Consider the following 22002-nt stretch of genomic DNA (forward strand, 5'->3'; position numbering starts at 1 on the left):
TCCATCACAACATAGCCCCGCCCCTCTACCCGGCATGCGCTTCGGAGGCGGAAAGAAAATGGCTGCGGCCGCCAGCGGGCGGTGAGGTGTCTGTGAGGGGACTCGGCGACGTGGAGCGGAGGCAGCGATGCTGGCCGTACGGCTGCCCGCCCAGCGGGCGCAGTGCTGGGCGCTTTGCGGGCACCGCCGCGCCAAATTCACCTACGGGCCGAAGCGTCCTCGGGAGCCGCTGCCCCGCACCCCGTGGACGGTGCGCGGGCCGCCGCCGGGCGCGCCGTTGCCTTGGTACTTACGCAAAGTGCCTCCGGTGCGGGAGCAGCTTCCCGAGCTCGACGTGGTGACGTACGAGGGGAAGCTGCACCGCGTGCCATGGCTGGCCAAGCCTCGTCACCCCAAGTGGGAGCGCGGGTGGCACGACCCCCGGCACGACGGCGGCCCCCGCTTGGAGGAGATGCCTACTTACAAGCAGCGGCCCTGCTACATCTTCCACCAGCGGACTCGCGTGCTGGAAGGTGAGGGCTGCCTGCGGGGCCCGCGCTGACCGAGGCTGGTGGGCGGGGAAGGCCGGCCAGCTTCGGGGTGTTTCGTGTCAGGATGGCTTGGGCTCTGAGGGAGTCCTCGAGGGCAGGCGATGCAGGGGGCGGTGGAAGGAAGAGACCGGCCAGAGGTTGGTGCCTGCGAAGTGACAAGCTGAGCTTGCGTTATGCAGATCAGGCATTATTAATGGCATGGACATTAATGCAGATCAGGCATCATTAATGGCATGGACACCCAGTCCTGCAGCTTAGAAAAGGCTCTCGGAGTGGACAGTCTCAGTTTAAAAAAAGGCATGCAGCAACAGCACGTGAGGGGAAAGGGAGCTTGTGTAGAAGTTTTTAAAGGGGCTGTTCTTAATGGCACAGTTCTATAGCTCTGCCTTTATGGAGATTTTGGCTTCCTAGGTGACAAGCTGTCTCCTCGCTGATGTGGCACTGCTGGCTGTCTGGCTCTTGCTAAAGAGCAGGCCTTTCCCAGAAGCACTCCACATCGGAGCAGAGCAGGTGACAATGGTCAGCCTAGGAGGCTAGCACAGTCACATGGCTCTTCTCTCAGGCAGCTGCCCCAATGTAAAATTATTTAATAAATTTGTTACTTGCTTTATCTTGCCCAGCATCATAATCGTTATTTTCAAAGAAAAGCCCAGTATTTGGAAAGCATAAATACTGTTAAAGGTGGTAGTTATAAGAAGGCGGGAACTGCAAATTAGTGGACACAAACTTGTTGGGCCACATTGTGCCAGCTTATCTATACTTGTCCAGGTTTTGTTAAGTAATTAACTGCAATGCATGCAGCATTTATAAGGTGGTCTTGGTTTTCTGCTCCATTTTGTCTCTAGAATAGCTCTCTCCACCCCGCTCCAAATCTTAAAAAGAATGGTGGAAAAGTCCTTGTTCTCGTGTAAGAGTGGTTGAAGTGCAAGATGCAGTACTAAATATGCTCACTGGTAATATATTATTTTACTTGAAGGTGTAAAGCAAGCATTGTGGCTAACCAAGACAAAGCTGACACAAGGTTTACCTTCGCAAATACTTAGCATAATCAATGACCCAGCTAATCAATGTGAAAACCAGGATGAGAGAGTCCAGAATGCCATTTATCATGCACGCCTCTGGGGTAGCAGTGAGGAGGATGTACCTATAGAAACCTATTGGTAAGTCTTTGGTTCAAGTTTCCTTTTTTGTTGTTCCATTGTTTGGGACCATTTCTGAAATTGTCATAACAGCTTATATATTTTATTCTTTTAATAAGACAGTTAGCAAACAGTGTGGTGACAAATACAGCAGAACTAATAGCCTGGATCAGTTTATGCCTCCTTGCAGAGTAGTGATTCATGCAGAGTTACAGGCAGTTAGTTTTTCATACACCCTAAAAAGTCAACTTTTGGGGCTGTAAGAATCAAATGTGCTGTCCAGTTTTAATTCAGAAAAAAACATGCTTTCACTATCAAGTGTTTGGGGAACTGTCCTGAGATGTTCCATGGAGACTGATTCTGTACTCTTGGCCTTTGTATGTGTTTAAATTAAAAACTAGGAAGTTTACTTTTTTATTACTGCACCTCAGATGTGTGTGAGGTATTCTACAGAGTACATAAGGACAGGTTTCTGCCCTATTTAGCTTACAGTCAAAAATCTGACATGGGGAAGCAACAGAGGAAGGGGAGACTGGAATGGATGATGATTTTGGTTGCATGCAGTTGGGTTTGTTACAGTAAAACATTGAGGGGGTTGTGCCAAAGGCTTTATAGAAAATCTGTGTGTTAAGGAGGGATTTGAAGAATAATTACTTCTGCACCTTTGTTCTGAATGAGAACAGCTTATGGATAAGGTTGTGTATGTTCTTTGATTCTGTATAAGTGCAGAATTCACTTTAGAATCTTGACATGAATTTAAATGAGTTTCTAGTGACTGGCTAAGAAAGATTGAGGAATGACTGCTAAAACATTCAGAATCTATAGGGCAGTAGTGTAGGTTATTAACCATACTTAAGGACATAAGAAAATCACACCCAAAATCCAACTAGTCCAATGTCCTGCTATTTACTCTGGCCAATCAGATGCCTCTGGGAAGCTCACAAACTCAGCATAAAGGGAATGCCACTCCCCCAGCAACTAGCTTTGGAGGTACATTGGCTATGAATCAGTTTTCTTAAGTCAGTGGTTGGCTTAAGACTGAGTTTAGCCTCTCCATTTGCCCTGCAAGACTTTTAGCCAAGCTATGTCTACTTGTCCTGTTGGTCAGTAAAGATGTGACTGTGCCAAAAAAGGGGGTTGCAGGCTCTACTGATTTTCATCATTGGCAGCTCCTGCAAAGCCTGTGTGGCTCTTTTCAAGTTGCAACAAGCAGCTGATCTTAGGTGCTTGCAGAGATCCCTTTAAAGACCACTGGTTCTGTGCAAGCACATCTGATCACCAGTGCATGCAGAGAGCCATGTGTGGTGTTTTGGATCATTGGGGCTTCAAAGTGCTGCCACTGCTCCTGCCCGTCAAATTTGGTGATTGGAGGGGTGGGGGAGATAGGGATCTAGCCTGCTTGCCTTGCCTTGCCACTAGCTGCTGATAGACCTAACGTAGCCTTCATTAATTTGGCTAGTGGTCTTAATGGCAATGGATTCCATAAATTAATTACACCTTGTAAGAAGAATTACTGTTTTGAATCTACTGCTGATAAATATCTAATAATAAAAATTAACTCTCTCCACCTGCATTCGCACCTCCAGTCATCACCCATGACTAGAAGTAGAATAAATTATGCAAAAGGAGACTTGCCATAGAATTTGGGTTACCTTTTGCACAGAACTATTTTAATGTAGCTCTGCTTATGCCTTTGCACAATATTGTTTCCAGATGATTGCCGGTAACACTGATTGGCTTAATTATTGATTCCTGGCATTCTTAATAATGAATACCTGGTGTACTATCCTATGTATAATTAACTGTAACTATAATTTGAAGTTGTGTTAAGGCATTTGGCTGAACACATGAATGGTCTTCAGTGTATTTGCCTGCATAGCACTCCCCCTAGCCCCTGACTATTAACGTGTTCAAGTACAGGGAATTTCCACTCATGTGCAAGTGAGGGTGAGTAGGAGCCTGCTGCAGACCTTCCAGCTCAACGTGGGTGGTTGGGAACAGTGTTAGAAACTCAGATACATAAGCTAGGCACCAAATGACTCCTTAAAGCAGCGTTCCGTTTGCCAAAACGGAATGTCTAGTTGCCATTTGGGGGCCAGACGACTCAAAAGTTGTATTTTTCAATACAACTTTTTGGTTTCTGAAATTCATTCTGATTGTGCAGATAAAATATAATGGGTAGAATTCTACAGGATATGTTGCTAGTGTGTGAAAACAGTCCAGATCCGAGGATCCCCAGGCATCCACCGCCTGATGAGGGAGATGACTGGGCACCAGGATGGCACCTGACATCTTCACTTAGTCACAAGTGGCCAATAGTCAGGTGCAAATTACACATAGCAAATTCTGAACACTGGTTGGAAACATATTGTAAAGTGTAACACACATTTGAGCCTGAACATGCCTTTAGCCATTGCAAATGCTATAATATTTACAAACCAATAGCCATGAAAATCCTGCTATGTAATAATTTGTGATTTGGGCACTGTCAGTAAATTAGTTATTTTTTTGTTCTGAAGCCCTGTACTTTTAGAAGACTTGCTTCACTTATGCAGGACGATGACAGCCAAATTCCCCTTATTGGGTAAAAGAATGTTTGCTCAAGACCACAGAGTGGCAGCTGCATGGGAACGAGGTATGTCTCTTTATCCCAGTAGAATTGCCTAAAAGAACACCTCTCCCTGTTCTGTCCACCATATTGCCTTAAGGTCAGCTGGAGAAGCCCTGCTTATGGCCACACCCCTGTGAGATGCTAGGAGTGTGGTGGGACAGGGCAGTGGTGGCTCCTCCTTGGGGAAATATGGTCAGCCCTCACCATTAAGAAATAAAGGCATATGATCCGTTTGCTCTGAAGCTTATGGAATTTTATTGGTGATTTTTATTTATTTATTATTTGGATTGTTTGTAGTTTTTATATATCCATCCTTTTTTGTAAGCCATCTTGGGATCCAGATTGGAGGAAATGTGTGGGATTCTAACAAACAAGTCAAAATAAGTATTTTGTTTATAAGGAAGGTTCTGTAAAAAGATTATAAGGTCCACAGCTTAGCATCAGAAAGAGTGCCCTTGAGGTAAATTCACAAGATCTTCTATGTCATGAACCTTTTTCTGTAGGTTAACAAAAGGGGAATAAGTAGAAGGACAGAGAAAATCCCATAGAGCTAATTCCCATCATCCCCCACTGTTGGCCAGTCTGGTTGGGAACTGATCAGAGTCCTGACAACATCTGGCAGGTCACAAGTTTCCTACCCCTGCCATAGAGCCAGTGTTGTACAAGTAACATTATTTGTTAGAGCTGTGCTGCTGTAAAGAAATGGCTTTTATAGCTCTCCTGAAATTAGAGGGGACTGTTCTTTACTGTAAACTTGCAAAATGTGCACAATTGATATAAATGCTGGATCTTTAGCAGGACATTTCTGTAAAATACATATTGGTAGTTTATGTTCTCAAAGCATTTGGGACTTGTGTTCCTGAAAATAATAGAGCTTGATCGAAAAATATGATCTTAATTTTGGCCATGAACCAATTGATTTCCTTAGCTTGATCTGCTGACCACCTACCCAGTTCCTGTAGTGACTGATTCCACTTGCTCTCAGTCTTGGAGGGCAGAAACCCTTTATAGAAAATATACCATGTTTCATTGACATCCACACTAGCCTAGGTGCCCTTCCTAGCCAAGGGCGTGCCATTACATTTTCTGGAAATTGATGGTTCCAATAATACAACAGTAAGCTCCCCTAAGTAAGTATATGGGAAGTATCCACAATCACTCAATGAGGACTTGTACATTTAGCTATGCATATTCATGGGAAGTCGTGAAGGTCTTCTTTTGCTCAACATGGGAGGGAGCATGAATAGGAGAGTGCTAGCACCTGCTGTCCAAACAGAAAAGGAGATTGCCCCCTGTGCTAGTGGATTACAAGAGCATTTTTGGAATGGTATTTATATGGGTCAGCTGATAGCTTCAGCATAGTTCTATTGAGGAAGGATCTATTTACAGTCCACTGTTTTCCTTTACAGAATCTGTTCTACTCCAGGTTCGTGGTCCCCACGGGAAGATTTTGAATGCAACGAACCTTCTACGGCCTATAGCCTCCAAAGATGAGATATTAGCCACTGAAAACCACACTTTAGAAACCTTCTACCCTGTTTTGCCTACAATTGACCTTCAAGAAGTTAATGCATATGACATAAAAAATGATACAGGTGAATTTCCTAGAGCTTGGAGGATTAAGGGAAAAAATCATTTTCACAGATGTTAATTTGTTATGGATGAGATTGTATCAGATGGCATATGTGAGAATAGGGGGTTGAAGTCAATACACTAAAATGTCAGGTTTCTTAATTGCACTTTAGAAATTGTCTTCTTCTTGAGCAATGAGTTGTGAAATAGTTCTAACTATCACCTGATTTGTGCTTTAGGTTTCCGAGAAGGGTACCCATACCCTTATCCTCACACTGTGTACATTGCTCAGTATGACACCGTACGTAAAATGAGGCCACCACAGCTTCAGGCGAAAATGATAATGTTTGCTTTTGGGAATGCTCTGGCCAAAGCAAAGGAGCTATATGGGGTGAGTATTAAGATTTTTGTAGGAAAACTATGGCATATGCTGTCCAAATTAGGAGATGGCAGTTAGTTGCTTCTATTCGTCCAATCATTCCATTAATGGTCACCACGCTAGCTGCTGTTCCTAACTCAGAGGCAAGAGTTTGCTGAAGCTCCTTCTGTGCTTTGCTCTCTAACCTTCCATGGGCAAATCCACATGGAAGCTTGGTGTGTTTCAGAGTTGGTGTTTTGGCAGTGCTAGGACACTGTGGTATTGTGACCCATAAGTTGCATTAAAAAAACCCCTAAAAAGCTGGCACTTTCCATTTCAGCTGTCCACAGGGAGTGTGGGATTGTTGGGGACTGACTGATGTAGGAAAACAAATTCTTGTTGCTAAGTTGTATGGTCCTTGTCATCCAGGAGTCTAACTGAAAAGCCTTGGTTGAATTCTAGGTCAGTTGTGGGCGTCATGGTACTCTATTCAACATGAGTTTCTCATATAAAATACTGAATAAATAATAGTCTGGTAAATGTCTGGTACCTGAACAGAAGAGGAAAAAAGCCCAATGGGATTGAAGCAGCTTTTTTAGCTGATAGTTGGTATTTGAACTTATGAGCATGGAGAGCTGTCACAGATTGTCCTCAAGTCCTGCAGCTTTTGTTGAGGTTTGGCTTGGCCTCTGGCAAACCCTCCAAGTAGGTGCCACTTCTTCCCCCAAACTAAAATCAGACATAATTGTAGTTCTCTGTCTTGCTAGCCTGTCTTATCAACTCAAAATGTTTTCCTGGCCAGATGTTTGCGCTGCTGTCTAGCATCTTTCTACCATCCATTGTGACCCTTTCCTGCGCTACCTTCTATCCCCAGTTATCCACATGTGGACGGACAACTTTACATGTTTTCAAGTACATTCGGGTGGCAAAGCTTAAGAGTAAATCAGGGATGGGGGAATCTGTGGCTCATTAAGGGTGGTTGGACTCCGCTGGTAAGGATGATGGGAATTGCAGTGCAACTGCACCTGGAGGGCCACAAGTTAACCACCTCTGATACAGCCACACTGTGTGCCTTTTTATCTTTATTTCATTAACAAATTAAGAATTGAACCCATTCACGGTTTCACCCAGTTATAAAATAGGCAGTATTCTTCTTTTTAATACTGTACAGCATTTCTCTTGACCAACGGAGCTTATCCTATGGCTTCTTATTTCACACTTCCCTCTCATGCCGATTTCCAGGATGAGCCCAGGGTCCTGGAGAACCCCATTGTTGTGCAGACTGTGGCTACAGATGGCCAACACTTCCATTTCCTGGTGTTCCAGTTGAATACAACAGACCTAGACTCTAGCAATGGTGTTAAAAACCTGGCCTGGATGGATGCAGATCATCTTCTGTATGAGGATTTCAGGAGTCGTCCAGTAATCAAGAAGAAAGTTGTCCGGGTATGTTGATGAAGGTAGAATGGCTTGCTGCCGCAGGAACTCGGTCTAGCTTTATAGTTTAGACAGAAAAGCTTGGAGACTAAAAGGCAACATATTAATTCTCTGAAACTAGAATAGTGGGCATCCTGAACATCATTAAGTTAAGACTCTCAGTAGCACTGAGGTGCTTCATGCCCAGCACCCATGTGATTACTTCGAGTGCATTACAAGCAGAAATGACCAGTGTGTATCATTGTAAAAGTACACGTAACATCGTAACAGGCATGCACAGATGCCTTAACGATAATGCCATGCTCAAGTGCATGTTGGCTGATTAGAGCCTGGTTCTGACAACATCTCTTCAGGATATCCAAAAGTTATAAAAACAAACACAAAACCTTAAGTTGTTTGAATCCTTTTTATATCCTCTTCAAGAAATTGCTTCCTTTCCTTTGTTTCAGGGAAGGGACAGGATGAGAATAAACTTAAGATGGTATTTGAGCACAGTGAAATGTATTGCTGTATTAATGTGTATGACAGACATTGAAAATCCAAAATTTCCCCCCTACAGATTCCAGCTGGAATACATGGCTATCAACCAGACACATTCAAGAAGTTCCTGGCATTGTACTTGCATGGTGTCGTGTGAGCAGAGCTCTGCCTTTGTTTCCTCCTGTAATGCATATGCTTACGGTGCAGTTAAGGGTTAGAGACTATTTATTTTTTTTAAAAAAAATAAAGTTTCTTTATATATGTCACATGTAAATAATATTGTTTCAATCTGTTGTCATAACATTCAACACCTTAAAATTGGCGTTCATTTTGAATCATTAAGTGCCAGTGTTCTACTTTTACAAGAAAGAATGGAAAGCAAAATCTAGTTCTGCACTTAAGGCTAGCTATACTTGGGCCATAATCCTGTCTTTCATCCTCATAGCAGCTCACCCCCCCCCAAAAAAAAAACCCCAACTTAGGTTGAGTGACAATATTAATACAAGTTCTGGGGTGGCAGCAATCAAGTAATGCACTTTTACGAAACATCTTCAGTTGCATTTGTTCAGTCATTAGGGAGTAGGTGACATTCTAGGGCTTCAAACAGCCAAGTTGAAAGTTGTTATTCCAAACAACTACTGTATATAGTGTCTTAGTTGCAGAGGAAGAATTCTAAACAATGAGAGGACTAGTTGAGATTTAAGAAGATCAAATCTCTCAAATGTTTTGAATTTTCATTTAGACCATAATGATACACATAGCTAGAATATATACCGATAGTAGTATTATGTATATTATTATGTCTATAAAGGTTTGTGTCATTGATACATTCAGGAAGTTGTAAAAAAAAAGTAAGCTTCCTTTAGAAAAGGAATCTAACTTGCTCAAATCTAACTTGACAATAAGCTAAGTGAAACAAAGTTTTTTTAAAAATCTCTAAAATCCATCAGGAAACTGAACAAAGCTATTTGGGTTGCTAGAAAACAAATGGGTGAAGATAAAGCAGCAAAATTGAATAAATTCACTGTATATAGTCAACAGTGGAAGATGTAGGACAGAGACTTGTGCCTGAACTTCCAGGGAGGGAGTGTAAAGAACTCAGAGTGACCAAGAAATGACGTGCTTGGGAAGGGGTAGTTGTTGTGTACTGTACTTCCAACGTTCCCTAACCATTAGCCACTCTGGCTAGGGCTGATAGAAACATCTGGAGAGCTCCATATTGACTCAGTGTTCTTGTAAAGTTAGATGGCATTAACTGTTTCCTACTCTAGTCTAATGTAGCACTTTTAAAAAGGGAGCAGGATCATGCAAATTGGAAGTTAGTTAGCTTATCATCTGGGCCAGGTCAACTGGTAGAGAGCATTATTAAAAGATCATTTAAGAATCAACATGGTTTCTGCCACAGATAGTTCTTTCCTGAGCAAACTTCACCGCTATGGGATAAAAGGACAAGTCCTCATGGATGGGTAACTGGTTGATAACAACAACAACATTATTTATACCCCTTCCATCGGGCTGGGTATCCCCAGGACACTGAGAGCGAGAATAAGTGAATGGTCCTCATGTTGGAGGGAAGAAAGTAGTAGAGCTTTCCATATCTGCAATGATATGCAGTTACCAGCTGAATTATATTTTTGAGCTTAACTAAGTACAACCACAGTGCTGCTAAAGATGAAACATGTTCCCAACAAATGATCTGGCATTTGGGGTCCTTTAATGAAAAAAAATAGGATGTAAGATTTGTGCTTGGTAGGGAGAAAGTAGCTAGTTTCCTGCTTATTGGGATTCAGCAAAGAGACCCATTAGCATACTAATGCTAGTCCAGGACAGACAAAAGAAAGTTCTTCTCATAAAGAATAACTTTTGGAATTTGTTGACAAGATGCAACAAGCGCTAACTTAGATGGCTTTAAAAGATTAGACAGACCACTGTAGAATAACTCTGTGAACAATTACTAGTGATGATGGCTATAGTCAATCTCTAGGTCAGAGCTTTCCAAATTTTTATTGTTGGTGACATACATTTTAGACATGCATCATTTTGTGACTATGGTAATTCAGTTTTGCTGGCAAACCGGAGGTTAAACTAACCCCTTTCCAGCCCCTTGGGGAGTGCAGGGAGCATTCAGCTGACACACTAAGGTGTTGTGAGTCAGAGTTTGAAAAGCTCTGCTCTAGGTTCAAATGCCTCCAAGGAACAGTTGCTAGAGAGTAAACAGTAGAGAGGACTGCTTTCATGTGCTTAAGGTCTAGCCAGAGGCTTTTGATTGGTCACTGGGAAAGAGGGGACCAATCAGCTCCTGAGAACTTCTTATGGGGGTAAGAGGAAACAACAGGATGTAGAGGCTTGCCATGTTACTGTGCTGCATCTGCTGGCACATTCCCCATCTTTTCTGTAGAAGAATGTAAATCTTTTGAAAAAATAATGGCATGCACCCAAAGGGGACAGAGCTCCCTAAGCAAGAGAGGCTGAACCACCCTACTGCATAGCTGCAGTTTGCTTCTGATCAAGCAAGAAGCAGCAAAACTTTGACAAAGCAATTCTGCTCTACCAGAAAGCTAGTTGTAGAAAAAAATATTTCCAACTGAAACATTGTGAGCTTCTTAATTTGTGCTTGTCCAAGAAACAGAAAATTCTTTTCGGCTTGGTTGAATTCTATTATTTGCATAGAACTGAGGAGAAAATCTATTTTACAACCTCATCTTTATGTAGCTAATAATATATTAGCTGCAGGAGGCTTTCCAACATGTTACTGTCAGGTCTTGCTAGGGATGTCAACAGCAATTGCCTGTGTGATGCTGGATACATCATCTTAACACGCCACAGGCCCTCAAAACTGGCATCTCGTTGCCACTTCAGGACTGGATGGATTTTGACAGATGTAGAACTGACTTGTGATGCAGGGGAGCTATCCGATACCAGAGATTTTCAGCTAGCACGATGGTAGCACTCGGCAGCTCCTCAGCCACAGTGAGCAAGCCATCAGACAATGGCTACACAAGGCCTAGTGCTATACAGGGAGACCTGGCTGAGCGGTTTGTGTCTCTTAGATATGAAAAGAAAACGCATCAACAAAACCACCAGGAACAATCTGTATTCTCAACACGCCTTTCCACCCTCTTGTTTCCCTGTTATGAGCACAGACAAATGCTCTCTCCTCCTACAGTTTCTATACTACGGTGACAATTCTAAGGCTAGGCCCCAGGGACCTGCCAGAGTGTTTGTGATAGGCTTTTGAAGTTGCTCCCACTCGTTGATCTCTTTGTCTGAACTGTTTCAACAGGTATGCATGGCTCAGATAAAACACAGTGCATGATGAAGCCTGTATGCTGTTCAAGGGGAGAATTGTTTCTTAAAACAGCATGTTCCCTTGATGTGAAGCTAGTATGAAATCAAACTCTGCAGGCTGTGCTAATAGCTCTACCAGGGGTTTGCATGTGCCCACAAACAACTCAATCTTAGACTTCAGTTGCACACATTCTTCCTGTACTCCCTAACAGGGAAAAAGGAAAATGGGAAATGAATGCATTGCACAATTGGCGTTTCATTTTTATCTCATCTAAGGCCAGCTTGGGACAGGCTCTTGCCACCTATCATTTGTAGTCCAGCGCTAGACAGGACAATGATCCCCCTGGGTGTTCTGAAATAGAATTAGCATAACCAGATAATAGACATTCATGATGTATAATTCCCACCACCACCACCCACACATCAGAATAGCTACCTTAACTTGCAACCAGTGTTATGACCAAGTAGTATTTGTTGTTCCGTATGCTCTAGAACCATAAACCAGCAGGTTTTTATACTATAAACTTCTAATATGCTTTAGCTAAAGTATTCTAAAACCCAGCAAACGCCTTCACTGCAAAAACGGATCTAAACAAAATTCCCAGTTTCACAGCAAAACACTACATTTAAAAATTCTGCAATTTATATCATAGGAAGGAATGTAAAGTCAGATTTCTGATGACACTTTTTTTAAAAAAAAAAGTTTGAAGTGTATAGCTTTTACTACGGTGGGGTAGAGGTGGGGAATAGGGATAACTTTAAATCCATTCTCTTTGTTTGTTAATGACTTAAACAACCTCGTCCCAAACTATTACAGAAGGAAGCAAGGAGAGCAACAGCTACAAGAGCGCTGGCAAGATGCAGGATTGGCCATAGGGACCCTGCTGAACAGCTGGCCGGTGGCAATTCCAACAGCTGCACGCTGGCTGGTACAAAGGAGATGCTGCGTAGAAATGAAAGTGCAAGAGAGCAGCAGAACCAATGAGTGGCTCCCCTAGGGCCACTGAACTGGTGGTCCTGGATTAAGAGATTAAGCGTAAGGAATCGGAGAGCTGCCTTGGGGGTTCACTGAAAACACCTGCAAGTGCATTTAGCCTTCGCAAGTAGTCCAAGGGTTGAGGCAGGGCTTAGGGCCTGTCAGCAGCTTTAAGAATAAAAAGCAGCTGTGGGGAGCAGCACATCACATCTCTTGGGTTGTTTCTATAGTCTCTGCGGGTGCCCAGTCTTAAACAAACCATTGCTTAAGGCTGGACAAACAGTGTCAAAGTGCAAGTCAGCAAAGCATGTGATCCTATGGTTAATAATCCTAATGAATATTAAGTTGTAACTTCCCACAATGCTTCCACCGTAGGGGAGAAGAACATTTGTGGCTACCCAACCAGATGGTTGGGGTATAAATAATAAATTACTACAACAACAACAACAAAAGCCAGAAGACCCAACCATTTAAAGTCATCTGGCTCTCTTAACTAGGGACTTTGAAGAAACAGCTGGATTAATACATTTCATTTCATTGCATTGCATTTCATTTCTGCTGTGGGGGGGGGAGGGGACATATCTTCAGTAATGAGATAATTGGAAGCCTGTCTTCTGTAACAGATCAACAGATATTTGATCCAGTTACCAGAACAAATACAAAGTCCAAATCTTGCTATTTAATCTTAAATTTAGACAAGCTGCTATTATGTTATTTGGAGGAAGATAGGATTATAACAAGCAAATGGTTAATACCTGTAGCCATCAGTGGAATTTGCTGTGATGGATGTGTTTGTGTGTCTATATAAAACAAAGTCTACCATGTTTAAATGGAACCTAGTTCTATGGCTTCCACAAAGTGCTAAATAGGCAAACATGCCCCAGGGATAATAGCCTTAAGCAAGCTGATTGTTTGGTGGAGGCCAGTATCTAGAGTGAAATAGGGAGAAAGGCATTAGCTACCAAACCTAGGGTCTCAGGCAGTTCTCCCTTTACTCCTATAGCCTCTACCTGGGAGGTGAAGGCAGAACATATCTGTCCCTCAGGATTCTGCTGGGCTCCAAACTTTTATCAGCTATGCAATGGGCTTTTGTTTTGACCAATGCCAGCATCAATAATAAGGGGCAGCTGAGACAGGCATTGGGCTGGAGCAGGAGAGGAAGTCTCCCTTCTGTGAGGAGAAAGGGCCAGAAGAGGTTCTTAAAAGAAATAAGAAAGTGGAACAAAAGATTACTAAAACAAACTGAAAATATGACGTTATTGGAAAAATTGTTATAGGTAGAAAGTAGTGAATGTCTAAGAAACAGGGAGGAGGAATGAAAAAAACCCTGGCAGCTGAGGGGGGTTGTTAAGGTACAAAGCCGAGCATGAAGGGAAGATGGGGTAGGGGATGAGAGATGGGTAAAAATTCATTGAAATGCATGTGGGGATGAGATGGACACATGCCTTTTAGAACCTCTGGATCAGCAGATTCTGACTAAAATGGAGAGGCTGTTAATAGCTCCAGAGCAAGACAGAGCTGTGGAACTCCTTGCCACAAGGAAAACAGTGGTAAAGAATGCAGTGGCAAAGTATCCAATGCTAGATTAGCTCTTAGCTGAAAATGATGTCAGTAATTGCTGGCTGATTATATCAGAAGCCACCTGTCTCCATTTTATGACTGGTACTGCCCTTGCACCACCATTTTGAGAGTGGGGGGCCGTGGTCATTTTCAAACACCTCAAGTGGGCTGTGGGGGAAGGAAGTTTGAGAACCCCTGGATTATGTACAAATGTACAAAGTGGCTTCATGCATGTGGCATGCCTAGATAACACATGTCAGTGATTATCAAGTTTTATCACTACAAAGCATAGGATGAAGTGGGCATCGTATTTAGCATTCAGAAAATGTCAGTCTTTCGGTACTTTTTGCTCATGTAGTACTTTTGCTCATGTAGTACTCATGTAGGTACTTTTTGCTCATGTAGTTAAAAAGATAGGCTTGATAGTCCTCAGGCAATGCCTGTTTAAATCTTACAAATAGAGAAGCGCAGCAGGCTGCCATCACAATGTGGTATTCGCTTGCGCAGTAGAACTTCCCCCATCCCTTTCTCCACATGCCTCAGAACAGATATAGGGAGGATGGGGGGGGCACTTCTGTTGCGCAAGCAAGGTAGTCAGATACTGCCCACAGCTTGCAATGCTTTGTCCCTCTCTGATCCCTAATAGGATCAGAACAAATTATGTATGAATAAATTTTGCGAAACACAGCTTAGTTCAATATTTTGGTACATTTTAAAAGAAAGCCCTCCATACAGCTTGTGAGCAAAATACTTGAAATGCTGGCCCCAAGAGAAGCTGTAACTCTATTGCATGGTAAAAAGTAAAGATACCCCTGACCATTATGTCCAGTCGTGACCGACTCTGGGGTTGCGGCGCTCATCTCGCTTTATTGGCTGAGGGAGCCGGCGTACAGCTTCTGGGTCATGTGGCCAGCATGACTAAACCGCTTCTGGCGAACCAGAGCAGCGCACGGAAACGCCGTTTACCTTCCCGCCAGAGCAGTACCTATTTATCTACTTGCACTGATGTTCTTTCGAACTGCTGGGTTGGCAGGAGCTGGGACCAAGCAACAGGAGCTTACCCCATCGCGGGGATTCGAACCGCCAACCTTCTGATCGGCAAGCCCTAGGCTCTGTGGTTTAACCCACAGCGCCACCCGTGTCCCACAATACTATTGCATGAGTATTCATCAACTGCCTTGCTCCCTGTCCCTGGGATGAATCAGGATTTAAGTGTTGCTGAGTCCAAGTGCCGTGTTGTTTAGATGTGAAAAGGTAATACATGGAGGGCTGGATTCAACGGGTCTCACTAGCAGAAGCCCATGCAAGGTCTACTGCTACTACAGCGGGGCTGCTCCCCCATATGCCCCCCAAATTGCCTGGAGGTTTTTTTCTGCGAGAATCACCACAACAGCATGCAGGAGATTGTTCTACCAGGCAAGCAAAAATGCTTTGAGCTGAGCTGACAAGAGCAATTAGCACCATTTTGAATTCCTCCCTGTATTGCTGGGGGGGGGGGGGCTTTGGAGAAGTCAGACCATTCTGGTAGTCATTATGCTAGAGAACCAGGAGGGAGGAAGCAGAGTATTGCGGGCCTTTTCTGCTTTTAATCAGATGGCTGCACTTAGGCTGGAAGAACCAGACAAATATAGGATGGGGGACACCTCACTTACTAGCAGTACATGTGAAAAGGATCTAGGGGTCTTGGTAGACCACAAGCTTAACATGAGTCAACAGTGTGATGCAGCAGCAAAAAAGCTAATTCTATTCTAGGCTGCATCAACAGAAGTATAGTGTCCACATCAAGGGAAGTAATAGTCCTACTCTATTCTGCCTTGGTCAGACCCCCACCTGGAATACTGTGTCCAATTCTGGGCACCACAATTTAAGAGGGATGTTGACAAGCTGCAACATGTGCAGAGGAGGGCAACCAAGATGATAAAGGACCTGGAGACCAAGCCTTACGAGGAGCGTTTGAAGGAGCTAGGTATGTTTATTCTGGAAAAGAGGAGACTGAGAGGAGATATAAAAGTCATCTTCAAATATCTTAAGGACTGTCACATGGAAGGGGGAGCAAGCTTGTTTTCTCCTGCTCTGGAGGGTAGGACTCAAACCAATTGCTACAAGCAAGGAGATTCCGACTAAACATCCGAAAAAACTTTCTGACAGTAAGAGCTGTTTGGCAGTGGAACAGACTCGCACGAGAGGTGGTGGACTCTCCTTCCTTGCAGGCTTTTAAGCAGAGGTTGGATGGCCATCTGTCATGGATGCTTGATGACCCTTGGGGTCCCTTCCAACTTTTAAGATTCTATGACTAGCAGCTGCTGCTTAAGATGAATTCTAGTGCTGCAAGACATTGCCCAGGTTTTTGTTACATGCACTGGGCAGTTTTCCACACTGCCGGTTGCGTGACTGAGCTCTGAACTGCAAGTGGAAAGATCAACACTGCTTTCAAAACAAGATTGCAAAAGTGCACGGAGTTTTGTACAACCACACCACTACGTTGCTTGAACGGTGGGTGCTGTGTTTACTTATCCAACTAATCCTGATGTGGACCATCCATAGTCAGCGTTCTCAGATGGTCAGCAGCTGTTGGATGTGCTCATACTATAACGGCACAAGGACTTCCTCTTCACACGATGAGACGAGTATCAAAGACCACTGCTGTTTCTCCACACCAGAGAGAAGCGAGCTGAGAAGTAACTGCTGTGGGAGCAGCCCACTATAAAGGTGGATCTGCTCCTCCACATCAACCTATAGGCACAGCAGCCTCTGGCCTTTCTTCATATCCTCTTTTGAGTGGTTATGCCTGGCTGGAAGGTGTCCTTGAACTCTGATCATATCTCCTGCTCGCTTTGATGGACAACAGAGAATTGTGTGTGAGCATGTGTAGAAACTAGCCCAGTATACAAAGGTTCACACCCATTGCTCCACCTACTTTTTCCTCTGGCTCCACCCACCATTACCATGTGGCCCTTTGGAAGGCGACCCAGAAGAGGATGCAGCCCTTGGGGTCCCCACCCCTGTGGCACCACATACAGCTAGAGGGACCTCTTCACAATCTCCCCTGCAAAGGCCTGGGAGCGACTACAGCCTATGCAAAAAATAGCTTCAACTGACCAGGTAGTGGAGCTCTTGTGAACTGGAAGAATTTTTTCTTCTTCTGTCAGCTTTCCCATGTACAGCGGTACCTCGGGTTAAGTACTTAATTCGTTCTGGAGGTCCGTTCTTAACCTGAAACCATTCTTAACCTGAAGCACCACTTTAGCTAATGGGGCCTCCTGCTGGCGCCGCGCCGCCAGAGCACGATTTCTGTTCTTGTCCTGAAGCAAAGTTCTTAACCTGAAATACTATTTCTGGGTTAGCGGAGTCTGTAACCTGAAGCATATGTAACCTGAAGCGTATGTAACCCGAGGTACCACTGTACTACAAAATAACTACCAACATAATTAGGTATGGCTAGACAGGACTGGCACCTTCCCTGCATATATTTGCAACTTGTATAGCTGAAACAATATCCCGCACAGAGATTCCTGGGCCAGGATTCGCAGAACTATACCACAGGCAATCCCAAAGAGCTGGTATATTTTCCTTCGTTTCAAAAGCAGCTTAATGAAACTCTCTTTCAGGAATGGCTTGCCATTTAGAAAGGAGCTGTGCCGTTGGAGAAGTCCAAAGCTCCCAGAGGTGAGCAAAAGTAGGTCACAACAACCTTAGATAGCAACTTCTTCCACAAGTATGAGGACGCCACCCTGAAGGCAGTAATCCAGGCTTCCTCCACTGACAATCACATGGGTACAGCCATACCTCACAGATCACAACAGCACAAGCCTTTTCGGGCAAACGGTGTCAAACTCAACACCACTGCGGGTTCATTTTCTGCTTCTTGTGAGCAGCTAGCAGGAAGGATCACTGAGGACTTCTGCTGTTTTAAAAACACACAGTAGTTTTTCTGGAGGTCTGCTTATAACCCTTATTTCAAGAGCTTTAGAACTGCTGCCACCATCTTGAATGGCCTTTTTTTCTGCCTAAAGCAAAGGACAAGATGGCACACACAAAGAAGCAGTCCACTCCCCGTTCACAAGCAGCTGAATGTTATCTCAACACTGCCAGTGGGACAGTGTCCTTCTCTTGAGGGCAGGAGTTTGGGTTTCTTCCAACAGAAGGAAACAGCTTAGAGAGCTGCTGCCCCCAAAGATCTGCCACCTGAGGCAGCTGTCTCACTCTAATAGTAGGGCTGGATTTGCTGTTCCTCCATTGTCTGATATTATACTGTTCTCGAGCTACTTTTCCTATGCATTTTCAATATTGACTGAACAGGATAATAATGTCTTAAAAACGAATGTGGTGGCAGGAGCCTGGAATCCAACACACCTATAACCTTTGTGACAAGCAGTTAGCTGTGTCTTCAGAATAACGAATTCAGCCGATGACCATAGACTACACCCCAAGCCATCTCTTCTGGAACCACTGCAGGCACGAGAGTCAGAAGACAGCTGCTACGACAGTAACAAACAGCAAGGGACTGAAATCAAATGTTTATATTTATTACAGCATGGGGGGAAAGGGAGAGGAGAGGGTCTTGATTCATCTTTTAAAAACCACCCCGAACCAATGAAGACAATAATTTAGCTATCACTTTAATACAATGAAACCTGTCAGTTATCCTTTAAAAAAAATAGAAAGGGTGCTGCATTAGCAATGGGACAAATTGGTTTGCCGGTTTATCCCCCCCGCCACCCCGCTTTTAAATATTTTCTTGACTGAGAGACCAACCATTTGTCAACCCCACCCCCCATCATATTTCTACAGAGAAAACACAATTAAAATGCCTAAGAAAAAGGCAAACATTAAAAAAAGTCATTGTACTACTAAAAAAGTTTGTCAATTCACATAGTTTTTGTTTTCAGTCAGAATAATAAAAAGCCAATGTTTCCCCCCAAAAAAACCAAACAAAAAAAAACATTTCGTTAAGGGGTGCGGAAAAAAGACATCCCTTTAATAAAACATTATCAACAAATATCGTACACAAACTACAATGTATAATAATTACTTTTCTTTTCCCTCGCTTAATTTTAGAACCAGACTACAAGGTAAGAAAAAACACTGAAACAAGATACAATGTTCTCAAGAATCCGCACAAAGGTAGGTAAATCCAGGGGAAGATAATATTTTACATAATATGAAATACATAGATCAGAAGTGAAGTTTTTTCTTCTTTTTATATAAAACAAAGACCAGCTACAAGGGACTGTAATGTACAGAGATCCCAAGACTTGCGAGTTTCACTATACATTGTATGCTTTTCTGTAGTCACCTCTACCATGAGAAGGTAAGGGTTGTTTTTTTTAATTTTGCTTTTAATTACAGAGTAAGAGAGAGAGAGAGAGCCTACAGAATAGCAAGTATACATTTTAACAACAATAATTACTTAAAAATATCTCCATCCAGTTTCAGAGCATATACAGTGAAACCCTAATAAGATCACATCATTTCATTAAAACAAAAAACAAATGTTAAGAAGTTTGCGCTCACAGTTTTCGTGTCCCAGGTCAAGTTTTTAACCCCTTTCCCTTTCAATTCCGGAGGACCAAAACCTCCCCAACATAAAAAATAAAATGCCACGTACCCTAACCCCACCTACCCACCCACCCCCGGAATTTTTGACACTTCAAAAATTTTGCAAAAGGGGAGTTAATAACATTTCTTTGTAATTTGGGGAGAAGGACAAGGGAGGGAGGGGGCTAATACAGTGCATGCCACAGTCACAGATACCAAGATCACAATTAAAAGTTTTGGAGGATGTGATCCTACAAGGGGGCCAAGCTGCATTACGCAACTGAGAATGAGGCAGAAGAAATCTGTTCCACTTGGATCTTCCTTGCTGGAGAATGTTTTGTGCTGCAAAACATCAAATGCGGGGGGGGGGGGGGGGACAAAAACCAACCAAAACAAAAAGAAGTTGGGGTGAGGGGGGGAGAGGGAGGAAGTGGTCTTCCGAACAAAACCCACCAATTTATATATATAAAAAAACCAAACTCTCCAGTTTTATTAATTATTTTAAAATGGCTACAGAGACAACATGAGATTTCATATCTAGACTAGCTTCCTTGCGTAGCACAGCACAAACATACAACAGGTTTAAAAGAATAATCAAGGAAAGGAGGTTGGAAATCGGGTGCTAGAGGCTTTTGCTTTGTTTCCAAAAAAAAAAAATCAACAAAAAAGTGTCATGTACATAGAATAAACCCTTCTTCTGCAGAAGGATCTGGTCATGTCTTGAAATATTTTAAAGATTTGTCCTTCATTGTTTTATGGAATAAAAAGTTCAGCCTTTTTATTGCATGAAACTAAAAATCAGGGGTGGGTCTCCCCCCGGCTCTCTGCATGTCTCCCTGCCAAACACACCTAGATTCTCTTCTTGCATAATTTCTTGAGATCCTCCAAATGGCAGCCGACTTTTTCTTTATCCTGGAGAAGAGGATGCGGGGTGAGGGAGGAGGGAAATCACACACTCATCGTCATGCTGGGAGAATACTGGGCGGTTGGGAGGGAAACGGGGAGGGGGCGGAGAAAGAGAGAAATCACAGCGTTAGAGTGAGGCAAGAACAAGACCAAAATGCTAAATGTTGCGGAAGCTGAGGAAATGAGATATGAAAGAGATGTGGGCTTATGAAAACTATAAAGCAACGTAATTGGCTTCAATAAATCAGGAGGGCTAGAATATGCTAAAGGCTAATTTATCAGGACATAATCGCTCCCATTTCCCCAAACTACAGTTTGCCAAACTGGGGGGTAAAGGAGAGTTTAATAATAATAAAAAAGCCTAAACAGTATGTGGCAGAACACAATAAAAAAAAAATCCCCCCCCAATGTATATAATGATAAATACAGTGCCAGTTTACAGTCTTTTATAGGAAACATACTGTGTTTCATTTCAAGGCGCCACTGCATGTAATGAAGTACCACTGGTAGAACTAACATCTGGAGTGAAACGCAGGAGCATTAGGACCTCATGTATGGACGTATTCAACTAAAGGAGGCAGGCAGCTTTCCTAGCCCTTCCCCTTTGCTCATCTAAATTTTGACTGGGAATTCTGAAGGGCAGGGCAGGGCTCAGTCTTTGGCATATGCTACTATGCAAAACATGGATATACATGGCCGGTGCAATAACTATCAACTGAGACTACTCTGGGTAGAATTCTGTCCCCACAGGACCCCTCACAGGAGGAAAGGAGGGAAGCCATTGCAGATTCTTCCTCTCCCCCTCCCACCCTGGAAAGTTTCTCCAAAGCGCCAGATGACACTCCAGAACAAGGGGGAGGGCAGGATGAGGCCTTCCTCTAGTGAGCAGGAGGAATCCTTCTATTTAGATGCTTCACATTCACTGAAATCACTGTTATGGAAACAGCATGAAATGGACATGTAGACTGCCAGATGTGATCTCACTCACTCACATATACAGTGCTTGGAAGCCATACATATTAATTTGCTGCTTGCCTGCTGACTGTAATCATGTTTCGAAGTGGTAACTACATTGCTGGGTGGTCCAACTTAATAACCCATGGCTTGCTGATCAAACCAGGATGACCCTCACAAATGAGTCAAGTAACCATGGCTTGCGCTGTCCAATGTTGGCTTCATTTTCTGACTGCTCCTGTCTCTTGTTTTGTAGGCATAGCTTCATAAGCCAGCTTAAAGCCATGGTTTCACAGTCTGGTTTGTTGGCCACGGGCAAAGCATAATTAGTTGGCTGGAGTGGGCGGTTCAGAGATGCAAGCAAAGCACAGCAGTTAAGCTAAGCAAATCATGGCTTAGCAAGACAAGTGAACCATGGTTTCTTTTCTCTATTTTAATCACCTCGGTTTGGAACCATTTATACCTTTTGTCTTTGAAAGGTATGTCAGGTCTCAATATGCCGTACTGTGTATCTTTTCCAAGTTTTGTCAGCTCCAAAGCTGCCATTTCTCTATGTCTAGTTCCCTCCCCCCACCCTTTTATGATCACATAGCACCTCCTCCCTCTCCCCTCTCTGCACATATCAATGATTCCTTCCCAGAAATAGCTTGAAA

General features: G+C 43.4%; 2 protein-coding genes across 5 annotated transcripts in view; one reads left to right on the forward strand and one right to left on the reverse strand.

The window, feature by feature from the left end:
- The first annotated feature begins 48 nt into the window (after positions 1–48).
- MRPL37 (mitochondrial ribosomal protein L37) lies at positions 49–8389 on the forward strand. The gene is made up of 7 exons (XM_081195415.1): positions 49–512; positions 1507–1690; positions 4189–4304; positions 5690–5875; positions 6092–6243; positions 7453–7656; positions 8207–8389. Exons 1-7 carry the CDS (start codon positions 128–130, stop codon positions 8282–8284), a joined length of 1305 nt encoding a protein of 434 aa, XP_081051541.1. The 5' UTR covers positions 49–127; the 3' UTR covers positions 8285–8389.
- A 10067-nt stretch (positions 8390–18456) lies between these two features.
- The window catches only part of SSBP3 (single stranded DNA binding protein 3), a 172549-nt gene continuing 169003 nt past the window's right edge, over positions 18457–22002 (reverse strand). For all 4 annotated transcript variants that reach the window (XM_081195423.1, XM_081195422.1, XM_081195421.1 and 1 more), the window contains one exon: positions 18457–20467. In XM_081195423.1, the coding sequence (XP_081051549.1) occupies positions 20438–20467 (30 nt within the window). In that variant the 3' untranslated portion in view covers positions 18457–20437. The remainder of the gene's footprint in view (positions 20468–22002) is intronic.

This window comes from Podarcis bocagei, assembly GCF_964188305.1.
Source record: "Podarcis bocagei genome assembly, chromosome: 5".
NCBI lineage: Eukaryota > Metazoa > Chordata > Lepidosauria > Squamata > Lacertidae > Podarcis > Podarcis bocagei.